Below are 17,417 nucleotides of genomic sequence, written 5' to 3' on the forward strand. Positions count from 1 at the left end.
ATAAATATTATGACCTTTTTTTGTGCTGTAAATACAATCTGTAATTTATCCATGGGGAAGAGAAAAGTAGTTGTAAGTGTATTGATTGCACCCTATAGAGATGAAACTCGGTTGATATCCCTACAGCATCACCAAAAAAAAAACCCGATAAAAGCAGACATCGGATATTATATAAAATTCCTGCAATACAAGACACAAGTAATTAGCAATATGTCTTTAGACAAAGTAAAAGATTAATGAAAATTTACAAACTTTAAAAGATGTTTGCTTTACTGATAATATTGCAATAAAATCAGGATTTACCTTATGATTGTTTAATCAGATGTTGTTATCTACAATTATAGTTATCATTTATAAAATTTCATATTTCATACCTTTGTACAGCCTTCACCTGTACGGAAAATTGGACATGGTAGATTTTCCTGACATTGACTAACAAAAATTATAAAAATATCTCTGTGCGCGTAGATTTCTATTAACAATTGATTATATTACTGGTATGTTTTATTGTTTATACTCGTAGTATCGTTGTAAGAGGGGTGTTGTACATCAAATATAAACCTATAGGAAATCTGGAAATTTAAGAGAGTGAACGTGTGACAACTTTCTCTATATTCACCAGGCTAACATTTGCATATCAAATTGTTATATATTAACTAACAAAAAACGTATAATAGTACCTTTGATAACTATAATAACAAAAATTCCGATCTTCAAGAAATAATCACAACGGAAAAAGTAAAATCACAAAAATACTGAACTCAGAGGAAAATCAAATCGGAAAGTCCCTAATCATGGCAAAATCAAATGACAAAACACATCAAAACGAATGGATGACAACTGTCATATTCCTGACTTGGTACATGCATTTTCAAATGTAGAAAATGGTGGATTTAACTTGGTTTAATAGCACTAAACCTGTTACTTTGTAGGACAGTGTCATCAAATTCCGTTATATTTACAATGATGCGTGAACTAAACAGACATAATAAATAAAATATTCAAAATATGGGTACAGCAGTCATAATCGTGTTACAATTTTAAAAGAAACAATTTTACAGAATACAAAAAGCATCTATCAAATTAAAAACACATTCATTGCTGTGTCTGACATATGGGTACAGCAGTCATCATCGTGTTACAATTTTAAAAGAAAAATTAAACAGAGCACAAAAGCATCTATCAAATTAAAAACAAATTCATTGCTGTTTCTGACGTCAGAAAATGTATACGTCACATATTTTAGTCGTTCAATGTTTACACAAACAATGTTAAATGTCACTTGGGTAATGTTAGCCATGTGTTAGCATAAAGGGTTAAAACATCAAAAGTATTTAAGAATTAATTTAAGAAATAGTCCGAGATTTAGAATTGTCCAAAAGTTCTAAAGATTAATAAAATCCACAAATGGTTCATTCCACTGCGTGATTGAATAATTTTGACGTCTGTGGTTAAACGTTTTTTCCCCCTAGTTTATAATAGAAATATAACATAATGACAATACCATACTGACAGGATCTTTTAAAGTACAGAGTCACGTTGTAAGAACCAAAGCAACACAGAAAGTCGCATTTACAAAACACACCAGCAAAAATGAAGCACAGTATCAAATGACAAATATCAAAACCAAGCAAATAAAAAAAGAACGGTAAACAGTCTTATCCCTGACTTGGAAAAGACATTTCCTTATGTAAAAAAGAATGGGTTTAAAATTAGAAATGGCGAAAAAAAACCTTCCTTATGATGTTCTATAAATACAATTGTCTGTTGGTTGTATATGTAACATAACAAACTTTACCGGATTATTTCTATTTAAAAAGGGAGAGGGCGGGCAAATGAAAATATGCTGATTATGACAAAAAAAAATAACACATACACATAAATGTATAAGAATTACTTTCGAAACTTACTACAAAATAAGTATATCTAATACTTTGATCATTAACATTTTTGCTCGTTAATAAACTTGATTTTCACAACGAGGATTACTGCGATTAATATTGTAAAGGTTTAAGCATACTGCTAACAATCCTGAATAGTACCATTTCTATGCTACCAATATTTTATGAATAAACTTTTAGTGGTCAATAATTGCCATTTGTCATTCAAACCACTAAATCAAGACAACGATAAAATGTAATAGTTTTGCATTAAAACTCAAAAGTATAGTCATAAAATATTGAACGTGAAACATTGATGAACCATAAGGTTGACTGATTCGATCCACAAACCGATTCTGATGTAAAAACGATTATAACCATTCTTTCTAACCTACAATATGAAATCCAACAGACTTACAAAAATCAAATTGCACGTGATTGCTATATATGTACATGCAAACATGTTTTTAATATTGACCTTTTATGACTTGCTATAAGTAGTGAAGGGTATTTTGAAAATAAAATAAAATTATAATTTTGATCTTTTCATGTATCATGGCAACAAAACATGAGGACATTTGTATATTTTGTACGATTACTTTATCATCTTTAGTTGTATCTGTTTGCAAGTTGATTAACGATTGACAAGTATTATACACCTAGAAAAGGCATGATTTTTCTGCAATGTCAGGAAATATGCCCATATGATAACGTTATAATAAAATAAAAAAGTCTGGTCTTGTTCTTTTATATATCTTAATTATATACATTTTCCTATATATAATATGTGCAAATTAATTAACTAATCCACAAATCCTTTTAAAATAGATACAATGACTTTATACAAGCAGAAGTTATTGTTTTCACTGTGCTTCATTGTGATATAAGCCAAAACATAATCATAATTTGTTTAATATTACGAAACAGAACACTACAGTTATAAGCGATGGTTTTTTTATATTTTGTAATCAAGAACATCATTGTTACTTTTCCTCTTTGAACAAATTAAACATGCAAGATGTTTATAACCTCTTCCGTTTCTGTTTTATCTTATTCATTTACAACAGTAATATTTGTTATAAAATATTAGGTAACAAGTACACTGCTTAACGTTCTAGATACCAGCAGGTGTTATGTGATCATAAGATTGTACTTAAGTGTTTGTATAATTATTGATAGTTGCTTAATCCAGATTCAATCATTACTTTCGTTTATAATAGGCCAGTATATCCTATTCATAAGTCATTGCCTATTATAACCTTTTATATCGTACAACAAAAGCAAAAGTCTGTGTCCTGAGAGAATATAGACAGCGCATTAGCCACCATCAAAATATCAAATTGCAACATATATATTTGCGTTAGTTTTGTCAGAGTATCTCTAGTTAAAACCGAAGATTATCATCCTCATATGGTAGTATGAAATTGGTCCGGATTTATTGTATACCATACATGGCAATGTCATTTCAATGGTAGATGTCTTTATAACAGTAGGATAAAAACTCTGTATGTAAAGTTTACTGTTAGGTGGGATTGAAGACTCCGTGTTGATGGCCGTACTTTGGTCTAAATTGGTTTACCTTTTACACATTGTGACTTGGATGAAACGTTGTTAATTGGCAGTCATACAATATCGTATTCCTCTTTAAATGTTTTTACTACTTGAGTCACTCCTTGTTGTTTTTAATTCCTTTGTTAATTTACGTCTCTGCTGGTCTTATAGCGGATTTTTTTTATATAAATAAAGGCAACAGTAGTATACCGCTGTTCAAACTCATAAATCCATGGACAAAAACAAAATCGGGGAAACAAACTAAAAATGAGGAAAACGCATAAATATAAGAGGAGAACAACGACACAACACTACAATGTAACACACACAGAAACGGACCAAGCATCAGACAAAATCCCACGAGAAAAACAAATATAACATCAAAATCAAATACATGAATTAGGGATAGACAAGTACCGTGACACGTCTTATCGCAATGTCAATTTACACTAAAAAATAAGAGAAAACAAACGACGCAACGTTAAATAAAATAAACATTGCATTTTTTAGCCCGCCAGCGGTATTGTACGTGTTTTGTTTACGCATCGTTGTCAATATAATTAAATTTGAGGCGATTGTAATACAAGTGAGACAGATTTATATAAGTGTTTCTTGTTTCCTAATCCCTTTATTTATATTGTATAATTATATTTTGTGCACTTTTTGAAAACAAATATTGTTTAAACTAAGTGAGAGATTTAACTAGCTATACAACCAGATTCAATCCATAATTTTCTACATAAGAAAATGCACCAAGTAACGAATATGACAGTTGTTATTTATTCGTTTGATATGCTTGGGCTTTTGATTTTGTCATTTGATTATGGACTTTCCGTTTTGTATTTTTGTGTTTTTACTTTTCATTGTTTTCTAGACAAAGCAAGCATAAATCGAATTAAGCTTTTGTATTCTTCACCAGGATCTTTGAATTAAGATAATATCAATGCAAATAACGAGTATAGATTGGATGATAACTTTTTTGTCACAAACCACACAGAACGTTCTTGAAGTTCGTACAATATGTTTTATATCATAATGGTTTCAATGAAAAAAAGAAAAAAACAACAGAACACAACACAACACAACTTTTTCGTTCTATAGCGTTTTACATATAACTTCAAATGGTTTGATTCACAATATAGGTCTCAGAGGAAAGCTTCTTTCTTCTTATATGTTCAGTGGTTTATAACGTTTGGCTGCTCTTTATTTTAGCGATGTGTTTTAAGAAATGACAACCTCAAAATCGCCCCAAAACGACTAAAAAGAATATTTTGCTTTTAATATAGATTTACTCATGAGGTCTTTGTATCGAAACTGACACATGTATTATAAAACCAGTTGTTGGCATGGTACGGATTATTTTCTTCCTATGATTAAGACATAATCTTTAAATCGGTTAAATTGAGGTCTGGAGCTCGCATATCAGTAACTGCTAGTAGTCCTTTCATAATTTTTGTATCATTGGAATTGTGTTCAGTTTGTTTTGTTACTTATTCTGAAATCTGACCCGGATTTCTTTGAAATTGTGCGTATTGCTGTGTGTTTGTTTTTCTACATTGGTTAGAGGTATAGTAGCAGGGTTGCGATCTCACTAAACATGTGTAATCCCGCCGCATTTTCGCACCTGTTTTTTGTTATTCTTGTATTAATTTTAATTTTAGTTCACTCATATGTTTTGGAGTTTAGTATGACGGCCATTTTCACTAAACTGGTACACATTTGTAGTAAGGGACCAACTGAAGCCTACCTCATGGTGCAGAATTTTGTCGCTGTGTTTCCATTCTCAATTATTCAGCGATTTCATTTAAAACAGTTCTTTGAAATTTATTACACTGTGATATCAACCCCCCCCTCCCCCCCCCAAAAAAAAAACCTTATTGGTTTAACGTCAAGAGACAAAAAGCTGCAGTAATGAACAATGTTTATTTATTTGGTAACCAAGAACATCATTGCTTACTTTTACTTTTTGATCAAATTCAACACAAAAGATGTTTATAAACTCTTCCGTTTCTGTTATTTCTTATTCATATACAACAGCCAGATTTGTTTAAAAAATATTAGGTAACAAATACGTAACGATCTCGGTATTAGCAGGTGCTATAAGATTATAAGGATAAACTTAAGTTTGGTATAATTATTGATAGTTGCTTTCTTTATTTAATCCAGATTCATTACTTTCTTTTAAAAAAGGCCAATATATCTTATCCACAATTCAATGGTTAGTATAACCTTCATCATAATTGTGCAATAAAAGCAAAAGTGGGAACGTCTGTTTTCTTAGAGGATTTAGACACCTCATTAGTAACCAGCAAACTATTATATTGCCATAGATATTGGCATAAGTTTCCTCAGGGTATCTTTTGTTAAAACCGAAGACTTTCATCCAGATTTAGTATCATGTATGATCAGGATGTTATTGTATACCATACATTGGTATTCAATTCAAATTGTAGAGTTTTGTATTTTTAATACATCACGGTAATATACCATTTGGTAAAGTTAACTTTAATTATGTTGTTTATCCTTTTTGTTAACTTTTATAGGATGAGTTCATTAAAACATTGCCTTTCGGTTTCGGTGTCTTTCCACGTTATTATTCTTTTTATGGTTTCCAAGACATATCAAGGCTAAATAGAACTAATATTTACAAGAATAGTTTATTTTGTATCTCGCATCAGGACTTTGATTTATAAGTTAAGACATTGTCTATGCCAATAATGAGTTTAGATAGACTGAACGACACTTTTTTGTTTAAACCTAAGTGTTTATACTCTTAGTTTCCATCCTAAAAGCAGTTATTTTACTAAAATGTTTAGTTGTTTCATTAACGTTTAGCTATTCTTAATTTTGACGATGAGGTAAAGAACAATAACAAAAAAACAGCACAAAAACTACAAAGGCATAAAACGTTTCTAATTAAAATTAAAATTATGGTGTGGCTAGTGCCTATAAACCTTACATATCACATCACAAAATAATAATAGTCTTTTAAAAACGAGAGGTTATTGGCAACATACTGTTTTCAAAATGAATGTTACTATAATAATGAAATTGGGTTAGATCTAGGTAAGTTTTACTATCGAATGCTTTCAAACCGATCCCTTCCTTTGGTGGCATATAGTGTTAAGATCTTGATACATTGAACAACGCATGCAATAACAAAAAGAATGAAATATCTGCACTTACCATTGTAACTTTATTGTTGAGACTTCATTATAGTTGTTGATATTCCTACTTTGCTTGTTGAGTAGTAGCTGTTACTATGATGTTTCCTACAAACTAATTTCAGTGTGATTATGTCAAGTATGCAGCACCAACTTGTAATATTTCGTAAGACCATACAAACAAAGTTATTATATCTTCCAATACATCATTCAACGATAAAAGATAGAATTATGTGAGAAGTCTTCGGAAATATTTCTTGATGTTCCATATGGTCAATGTTCGAATGTTGTACTAATCACGTATCAGCAAATAATCTTCAAAATATAATACAAAAAAGGCAATATATTACATGCACATAATCAAATGTAAATCTATTTCAGGAAAACATCCTATATAACTAGTTTAAACATAATATCGACTTTGCCATTTAAAGGACAAAAAGGTATTCTTACATGACAATCAGCAAACCTTAAAGGAGTCTTAACACAATGATTTTCCAATCTAGTAACATCAAACCAAATTCTCACAGTTTAATTTGATAGCAATTTTTAAATCCACTTTAAAAAAGGTCTTTTGAATATAAATCGTTTACTGATCCACTGTCACCGTATATTTGTTCCGCCTAACACAAGTTCCACTGGAAACTTTGTTATAAACAATGTCATAATACCTATTCCTGTGGGAACAAATATTCTATACTATTTATTCCGTTATGAACATATACTGTAATATTTATTCATATGGAAATAATATTGCAGAATATTTTTTCCTTTTGGAACTTATATTATGAAGGAACTTATGTTCCGTGACACCGCTACTGATTCGAATACCTGATTCTACTAAATAAAAAAATAAAAAATGATATATGATGTTTTTATATCCCCACTGACACTAGAAAACCGTTGACCATCCCTCTGGTCTCTTTCGACCCTCTTTTGAGGCTTATACAAATGAGCCAAAAGATAACAAATGTCGTCACATTTGATCAAGATATGACAAAATCCTACTTTGCACGGCACCATCACATACACTGTATCTGACTTTTAGTGAGTAACCGGTGCAAGTGTTGAAGTAACTGCATATCCTTCTACAGGATCTGGTTTTGTTCATTTCTCGATTAGTTTGCATTGCACAAATTTAATTTTTCTGTTAGGTGTCATGGACTTAAGCTTTTTTGTGTATTTTTCTCTTGGCTGTGGTGTTGTCACAATATGTATATTCTAATGATACTAAGTATATAGTTTATTTATGTGCAAATCTTATGATAATCATTACATTCAATTTACACTAGATGCAAATGCCTTATACATGTATCTTTGACAAATCTTGGGATATTTTAACATTAAGGTTACCCAAATTAGAAAAATCCATTCCATAAGTAAAGCGTTAAAGACAAAAGTGCTAGCGTTTTATGTTAGAGATGTCTTTCATTTTACCACCTGTGACCTTTGGTTTAAAAGTTTCCAATTAAACAGTATTTCGCTATCAAGGAAATCATGATAGGAAAAAGTAAAATCACAAAATTCCAAAATTTCGAGGAAAATTCAAAACGGAAAGTGCCTAATCAAATGGCAAAATCAAAGGATAAAACACATCAAACGAATGGACAAAAACTGTCATATTCCTGACTTGGTACATGCATTTTCAAATGTAGAAAATGGTGGATTGAACCTTGTTTTATAGCGCTAATTCTCTCACTTTGATGACAGTCGCATCAAATTCCGTTATTTTTACAACGATGCGTGAACAAAACAGACATAATCGGTAAAGTAGTCAAAATATGGAAATGCACGCTTTAGAAATATGAGGCAGATCTACACTCCAAATAGAAGTGTTGCTTTTCTTTTACTACGTAGAAAAGGAAAGTTGACAATCGGAAACCTGAAATTAGTAGAACTTGTTCTTGTCAAGAAAATAAATGTATGTTTAACATGTTAATGTTGGCTCTTAAATGAAGTTTTTTATGGCAATAATTTAACACATTTGCACATTGTCATATCTATAATATTGAGAACTTTTATTAGATATCTGCGAAGAGAAACCTTTAAGCATTATAAGTTTATGGCTTCATATTTTTACAATTCATCCACACCGAACGTTTGCAGTTCTAAACAATATTCTAAAACATATGGGTTATTTATTTATAGATATCACAGATGTTATATAACAACACATCTTTGTGAAAGAGCTGAAGATCTCTTTGCACTTTTCGATAAGATAAATCATTGCCGAATGAGGTGGTTTCATGTAACAATGTAACTATCCATCAATAGTCTGTATTACTTGGTAAATAATTTCAGTCTAAACACTGCAACAAAAATAGACGGAATCATATTGAAATAATTTATGAACAGAAATACAGTACAGAAATAATCGATAGATTATTTAATATGTAAAGTATGTGAGGGGCACCGTCTGACGGTGAACAGTAGTGTTTCAACAACAATTGCACCAGATACAATTAATCAAGCTTTAATTGTCAGTTCCGAATATTATTTATATTGAAACGCCAAATTTGATTAGCTGATGAAAACCAATATTCCCTCGTTTTACAATCATTTACAGTTTTTATTGCCGTCAAAGATGATTTTTTATACAGTTATATCTGTAAAATGTAGATCTAAAAACACCATTGACCAAATAGGATTTTTTTTTGTAGTTTATAACTGATAGACAATACGCAGATTTTCTTCTTTTACAGAGTTGATATTTGATTGGTTAAGATTTCTCACCTCACATTCTTATTAAAGGGCCCCAAAAATTACTAGTGTAAAACCATTCAAACCGGAAAACCAACGGTTAAATCTGTATACCAACATCAACAGACGACAACCACTGAACATCAGGTTCCAGACTTAGGACAGGTGCAAACACATGCATGGAGCAGGTTTAAACTTTTTAATAGGCTCCAAGCTTTATTCTAACCTTATACCATTGTGTAACATCACAACATAGAATGACACCTATGATATCTTCGTTACAAAGGCAGTCCCACTTTCCCGGAACTAAAACATAAGGGCAGGTCATTGACAAACATTTAAACCGATAGATGGCAGACTTGTGTTTGATTCCATATATTTAGCTAAATTTAATATTGAAAATCGGAAACATATCTTAAATCGCATTTCATCATTTCTCATCACTACCAAAATCATGCTTTAACTAGCATATTGTATAGGGAAATGACACTTGTTAACACTATTAATTATCAGGACTATATCATAGCTCTATCGCATTAACAGAAACTAATTACATTCAGAGAATAAGATAAACGGTTTTTTTTCAGAACTCAAAACAAGCCAGTAATAATTAGTCAGAAAGAAGTAGACTTAAATATGCAATTATTACAACACTGAAGTGGTTTTTCAATACCACTTGGTCTGATATTTTCAGTTCATAAACAATTTCTCATTGATAATAGCTATGTTCAAAAGTACATTTAAATAAAACAAAATCACCCTAGTGCTTTATATCTATTATGCACTTTAGTGATATGGTTAGAGATGAAATAGCAGATTGCAATGCTAAGTTATATAGTTATTTTATAATTGACACTGAAACCAAACAGACATGTAGGTTTCTCGCGCATTATTTGGCTATTACCAATTGAATTATTTCATTTTACGACCCAAACTATATCAAGGGACCTACAAAGGGTACATGTTTTAAAGAACTTTATTTGTGTCATGAACAGTTGATTTTATAATCATGGATATTAATTGTTAGGCGAGCGCCAAAACAAGGATTCGAAGGTTTTTAATGCATCTACCTAACACACGGCTATATGATATATCATTTGAAAGGTCTTTTATTGTACATTCAGAATTGCCTGGTCGTCAAATTGGGAAATGGTCACATTGTTCTAAAAACGGGAAAAAAGGGAAAAAATATAAGTCATAATTTGACGATATTGTTTCGAAAAATGCAGTTTAAAAACAAAATCATCTGCAATATAATAAGAAATATATCATTTGATAAACTATAATCTATCTAATTTTTGTTTCTGAAATAAAATTAAAATGAAAGTGTTTAAAAAGAAAAAATCTCGTACTTTTGTGAAAATGATATTTTTTTACGAGCATTGACGCAAAACGCTCGGTTATATTTAATTTTGCATCGAAAACGCACAAATTCTATTGGTTTTATAATAATAACATATATAACTAGTTTTCTTAGTTCTAATGTATCGCCTAGCATGTTTTTTATAACGACAAAATATTGATAAAACTATATCAAAACATATCGTAAAACTGCTTTAAAGCGCATATTTACCATGTTTACAGCACAGTTAAAAATATATGTTATTTTGGTCTAATGTTAGTTCGACAGTTATAAAAACATTATGATTTAATTGTCTTAAGCTTGCCAACCACGTCAAGGTCGAAGATCACTAGCAAGGTTGTTTATGTTGCTCCTTTGCTCCTTTGCTCTTTTGTTAGTCAATGGTATCGTTTTAATCTTCATCATCGTCATTCATTTCATCTCCGAGGTCGATGTTCTCTTTAGAATATATATTTTGCTATCCTGACATAGACAAAGCTCAGTGCAATACATCTGCTGCTCTCAGCAACTCCTCGACTTGCTACATATATATTTCCCCTTGCAAGAAACTATTAAATCTTGCAGGAAATCGGATGTCATCATGCCTAAAAAGTAGACTGGATCCGGGCCATGTGAACTCTTTAGCATCCGTATTCATAAGTAGTCTGAGAATACTCTGACGTCCAACGGCTGTTTTGCCAGACAAGCTGGGGCCGTGGGACGTTAGAGCTCGTCCCATATCTGTCTAATTATGAGAAAATAAAGGGTCGCAGGTAGATGAAGCTTACTAAATGAAGAGATAAATAAAAAATGAATTGATACCCGATTTATATAATTCCAAGGCCGTTAGTTGGCACCAGAAGCGAAGAAGCAGCGCATTTATTTTGGACGGGCAAATATCAACTTTTTGATATGGGACGAGCTCTGACGTCCCATGGGCCCAGCTTGTCTGGCAAAAAAAGCCGTTTGACGTCAGAGTAATATCGGACTAATTCATAAGGAGACAAAGGATTTGGGTGATCGAGATGTGAGAAAATCCAAAATTTTGTTTGAAGACATGACCGCAAAACATGTTCTTTGAATGCAGATTCGCTTGGTGGCAATCGCAACAAACTTGTGCTCTTAATAAACGTCACTTTTGCGTTTAGGTTACGCTCTTTGTTTCGGCTTTGTAAAGGAAGCACATGTGGTAAGGGAAAATACTTTCTCGTCTATTGACAGGGTTTTTATGCGACCTCGAGCAATTTTTTGGTGTTCCAGATGCTCAGTTTCACCATTTATTTCCTCACATACCTGGAATACCGCTCTTGTCATTGACTGGAAAGCATCCTTTACATCAACTGTTTCAGCATTGATGTCGACATTATCAGTTCCTTTATGTATGACTGAGACTGTAACGTTGTATTGGCGAATTCCACTGGGAATGAATGTATTGATTTGAACTTGAGATAATTCAGAGCACGCAAGGCTTGTAAGGTATCGCCTTACCTCATGATATGATGCACAAACTTCATGCGAATGTAATGTATCGATCAAAGCTTTCGAACCGTGCATATTATGATGTAACTGAAATGTAAGGCCAATGTATAGTGGTGATAAAGCTTTTTTGTGCAATCAAACTATGCATTCAGATAAAGCTTAGCTTTTCCTTATTCTTTCAAATGGAATGTCAGATAAATGGTTTTCAATATCTACTTGGCTGTATGAGTCATCGATAAGCCAATTTATAAAGCCAGTCAAAACAGAAGGCACGGTCTCTAGTGATTTCGACAAAGACATTTCATCAACTGAAGGATATGTATCCATAGGGACAACGGCATTTTTAATCTCACGTCTGAGATTTGAAGCAGCTGAATACGATATTTGATTTTCGTCGGTTTGGTCGTTTTTTGAAGTGCACGCAGACATCTTCAGTTAAGTAAACTTTGTTTCGGCCTTGAAACGAATAGCAGTTCTAACTGCCTCGGGAAATGTGAGAGAACTACTATATAGGAAGTTAGACTCCCCTTGCCGTGATTTACATCTACAACAATATGTTTTCGAAAGTGATTTTTTAATCTAAGTTGAAGTCTATAAGAAGTGTATTTAGATGATACGTCTTCTGGAAGAAATGATTTATATTTAGAAAGGAGATTAGACAAGGAGAACACCATCTTGTGAACGAACAATTCTTCGCTTATAGACTCAACAAATGGATAATGTTTTATCGTACATGGTACCAGTATTATTTTCATTGGTTTCTGCTTTAATTTCTTTTTCTCGCAAAAGGTATTTTGTTATGCAACCAGAGTGATTTATAGCATTTGATGTGAAATCTTTATCTGCAATTTGAGAGAGCATTTCATTGGCAGCATATTTAGTTGCTGTTTCAAAAAGGCTTTGAACCCTCATAGACGAGGAAACACGATGAAGTTTTCGATCTTTTTTAAAGGTCTTGTTTTTACAAAAGATACAACACAAAAAATCTTGTGTTAGCCTATATCTAGTAAGGATGTTTGGAGATGAACATGAACTTGTAGTTTCTGCTTCAGACTGCTGTTGCTGGAATTTTGCAGCAGATATACGACTTGATGGAGACGGAATTTGTGTTTGCTTGTATATGTCCTGTAACAAGTTTTGTGATATTTTATGTCGTTCATAATAATGTCATCTAATGGACCAACCTTACTCAAAAACAACCTAAACACATCATCTTGTCTTTGCCTTACAGCATTCATTAAGGTTGTTATACTCAGTGTCTTTGGTGTAGTATTTTTACATATTATACAGTGTTGCCAATTAATGGACATGCGACCGCACTCTATTGGAGATGGCGCACATTTCACAGGATTTGGCCACTCACCCATGATGAGTAATTATGATAATATTTAAGAATATACTATTCTACAAAATGCAGTCTGCTGCTTACATATCACATGGCAATATCGTTAGTAATGCTTAAAATGGTCTTTCGTTAACACATATACGAATATTCATTTAGAAATATGTTAAAACACGACTTGTGTTTTGGCAACTAAAATGTAAACTGTGCATATTAGATACTTGATTTATATAAATTTTGAGTGTCTGGGATAAACACGATACATATCCGGAATACCGTGCAGATTTTAGAGAAGTCGTCAAACATTTAATATCCATCATTGTGCTTCAATGTGGGTCGCAATCTTTCAAGGTACATGGAATTTATAAAAACAAAACATATGAGAGTTTTAATAAGTCATTGCCATTGACAATCTTAACAAATATGGCATTTGTTTTTACATTTTAGGGTTGGTTTGACAGATGCGTCTGAATTAACTAATTTTTCATTAAAATCTTCTTTCTTTTGGATTCTATGTCTTTTTAGAATGTAGTCAAAGCTATCTTAGATAAAAATGAATAACATATTTACAACAATGCCGATATATTCAATGTTAAATGTCATTGTATAATCCAAAGTATTTCGACATGTCTGTGTTCTCGTGAGATTTGCAAGAAACGTAACCATAGGGAACTTTGACGACCACCCAAATCGTATGCTCTAAAAGTTTTTCTTTCAATTGATACCAAAATTAGCTGTGTGTTAGATAGGTGAATTAAAAACCTTTACGAGAGGCTTTTTCTCAAATCGGCACTCGCCTATGTTCTCATACTTTCGGACTTACATCGAAAACTTGCTTCAATTTTGCTAGCAATATCAAGTTTCATTTTGTCAAGGCCGAAAATATCTGAGATTGATAAAAAAAGGGAAGTAAAGAATAACCCAACCCACTAGTTCCTGAAAAGATTCTGTGTTTGTATGTCGAGTCTCGTGTAAAAAAAAATACGCCCAACATCCCTTGTTTCCACCACTTCTATGATGTTTATCTTAGATCCATTACCACAGTTAACTCGATAAATGTTTATTATCTAGTTCAATTATAGAGTATTATATTGCAGGATCATAACCAAATTATAGAACAATCAGAACATGGAAATCGGTAATAATAATAAAAAGTGCTTCATTATACGTTATACACGTAAATGCTCAAAGATTAAGCTAATAATTCAGCAAAAAAACCTATGAATTCAACATTAACAATACTGTTGTAAGTTTGATCGACTAATTTTATGAACAAGCAAACGATGGAAAATAATCAACTCATTTTTCAACAGGTATATTTTTTAAAAAATTAAACCTTCATACATAATAGATGGAATTCATATGTCAAATGCTGATTTTATCAATGGAAGCAATTAGACATTTCCTTCTTTTCAATGTTATCTATAATTATGTAATGTAGCAAGATTTCATATCATTGACATTAAAATCTGTGATCGATCAAATATATTCATGTTTTTTTTACAACAGTGTTAATCTTTCTACAAATGTATCTTTACTGGAAATTGTCGATAAATGACATTTATTGCGCATTTAAAAGAATAAATTTATTGGTTTGTACTGCCTGTTCTAAAAGCCTTATAATTATATAGTTCAATTATTTTACATGACTTTTGTAGGTAGAGTTTCGATTTTCTTAAAGTTTCTATATAATTGAATGATCATCAAATGGCAGTACGCAAAAAGTAAGAGCAAGTGTTACTACCCGAATTACCTAAAAAAAACTCACATTTTTTTTTAATTTTCGTTGTGTTAACCTACAGTTTAAGGGGTTCGTGTTGCTTATTCTTTATTTTTCTATGTGATGTCATGAGTTCTATTGTTGTTTGTTTGTCTTTGTCATTTTTAGCCAGACGGTGTCAGTTTATTTTCGATTTATGAGTTTGACTGTCTCTCTGGTATCTTTCGTCGCTCTTTAAAGGTTATGCACGGAAAAAGTAGGAGGTATGATTAAGTCACTTATTTGGAACCTTGAGTTCGGAATTAAAAAAATGTAACAGATATCCCTTATGAGATTAGTTTCACAAACAAATATTAATAGTATGTATAGTCTTGGAATTTGCCTAACATATTTGCATTTAAGCTTCAAACTTTTTTTGAGTAGGACTAGAATTGCAAAACATGCAAAAATTACCTCTTTTTGTGACCATGTCCTTGATATGTACAAGGAGCCAAGGCTGTACCAAATATATATGGTATTTGATGTATTTAAAAAAGGTTACACAATGTTGTTGAAAGGACTTAAATCATGCATGTCCAAAACTATGTAATAGACCTGGGATTTTTTTTTGTGTCAAATTCGTCTTGTTAATGACGTATTATTGTATAATTATCGTCAACTATCAATTGGATTTAATGATTTAAAATTAATTGTTTGTGTCCGAACATTTTCTAGTTTTATTAATGTTAAATACGTATTTATCGGGTTACTGATTTTGTTTTCAACTCATCATTCAAAGGTGAGTTTTGTTTTCTGGTAATTAACATACTCTAACAATTCGTAAGTAACAAAAAAAAATATGACAAGATTGCTGTATAACGTCTAACCGCAAAGTTAATGGACATTTAGGACGAGGACATGTTGATGCGATATAAATATATATATATTTATGAACTCTGTTTTGTACAAGATTGACACACTGAGCAGATATATTTTAACCAGCTTGTTCATAGGAAGACATGGTTAGCCAAATATTCAAACTATGAGCCGAAAAGTATTTCCACGGACTATTTCATTTCGCAAACTTAGAGGAGAAGCTGAAAAATATGAATTTTAAAGTTGTTTTTTTTTAACCCGAACGGGGATAAAATCCACGACCCCTACACACTCGAGACAAGCACCTTACCACAAGTCCACTGAGGCTGTGCATCCATAAAGAAAATGACACTTAACGGTAAATTCAAGTCTCGAAGACCCCAAGGATTTATATCGTCTACTTAAAGAAAACTTATCTAGCAGCATCATGTCAATTTTAATGAAAAAAAACCTAATTGATTGGTTATTATAATGATCTTACGATTTTAAGGGAAAAACTTTGAAATGAAGTTACACCGACTTTAAATGTATTTTATTGCAAAAATGTATCTATTTCAAGTACATTCAGTTTATTTTTATATTCTTAAATCAAAGAGATACATGCATTATTTTACGATGTTGGATTAAGTTAAACATTCCTACTGTGTACACTAAATTCTATGAATACATTAGAGGTCATTCATTTGTGTAACTGTACCCAAAGTTAAAGCACTTAGCAATTTTTAAGTTCAGAAATAGATATATTTGCTTTTGCAAAGGCAAATATATATATATCACTGAAGAGACATTTATTGTCGAAATCCGGATCTGGTGTACAAAAAAATATTAACACCTTATGTCTGTGGCATAACATCGTGGCCACAAGTTACTTGTTTTTTGTTTAGTATTAAATTTATATTAAGATCCATTTTGTTACATCTTGTGATCAATTTTATTTGGCAATCGCTAATGGCAGTCAGCAGGGTTAAAGAACATCAGTTGTTCGACCTGTTAGTCAAATGCGTTTTGTTTAAATATACTTTTTCACTTTTTTGCTCTTTTGGAAAATGTTGTTTGTGCTGTTTTTAGACCCTTCTACAACGAAATTTGTTTTACATGCACACGTATAAAAATTGCGGTTTTTATCCAACGCAATCATAGGTTTGAACGTAGTTTTCAATTTAGACTCGTTTATATTTTTTCGTTTGGGCTTGTATCATATTTTCCCTCCGGTTTATATGATCCGTTCATCCTATATCGACTCTTAAAATTCAAGAGTTTATCTAAAAATGAGGGTACTTTTTATATGGCCTTCCAAATACCGTTTCGATCCCTAACATCACTTAAGAGACATTTATTGTCGAAATCCGGATCTGATGTACTAAAAACATATTGACACCGTATG

General features: G+C 31.7%; 1 protein-coding gene across 3 annotated transcripts in view; it reads right to left on the reverse strand.

The window, feature by feature from the left end:
• LOC139512798 (secretin receptor-like) overlaps positions 1 to 17,417 on the reverse strand; it is a 106,454-nt gene that overhangs the window by 55,301 nt on the left and 33,736 nt on the right. Inside the window, exon 2 of one of the 3 annotated variants that reach the window (XM_071300717.1) lies at positions 6,618 to 6,710. The exons of 1 other annotated variant lie outside the window; for it this stretch is intronic. In XM_071300717.1, coding sequence (XP_071156818.1) covers positions 6,618 to 6,620 — 3 coding nt within the window. In that variant the 5' untranslated portion in view covers positions 6,621 to 6,710. Of the gene's footprint in view, positions 1 to 6,617; positions 6,911 to 17,417 lie in introns of all 3 variants that reach the window. One more of the 3 variants, XM_071300716.1, reaches the window with a different exon arrangement.

The sequence above is a fragment of the Mytilus edulis genome, chromosome 2, assembly GCF_963676685.1.
Source record: "Mytilus edulis chromosome 2, xbMytEdul2.2, whole genome shotgun sequence".
Taxonomy (NCBI): domain Eukaryota; kingdom Metazoa; phylum Mollusca; class Bivalvia; order Mytilida; family Mytilidae; genus Mytilus; species Mytilus edulis.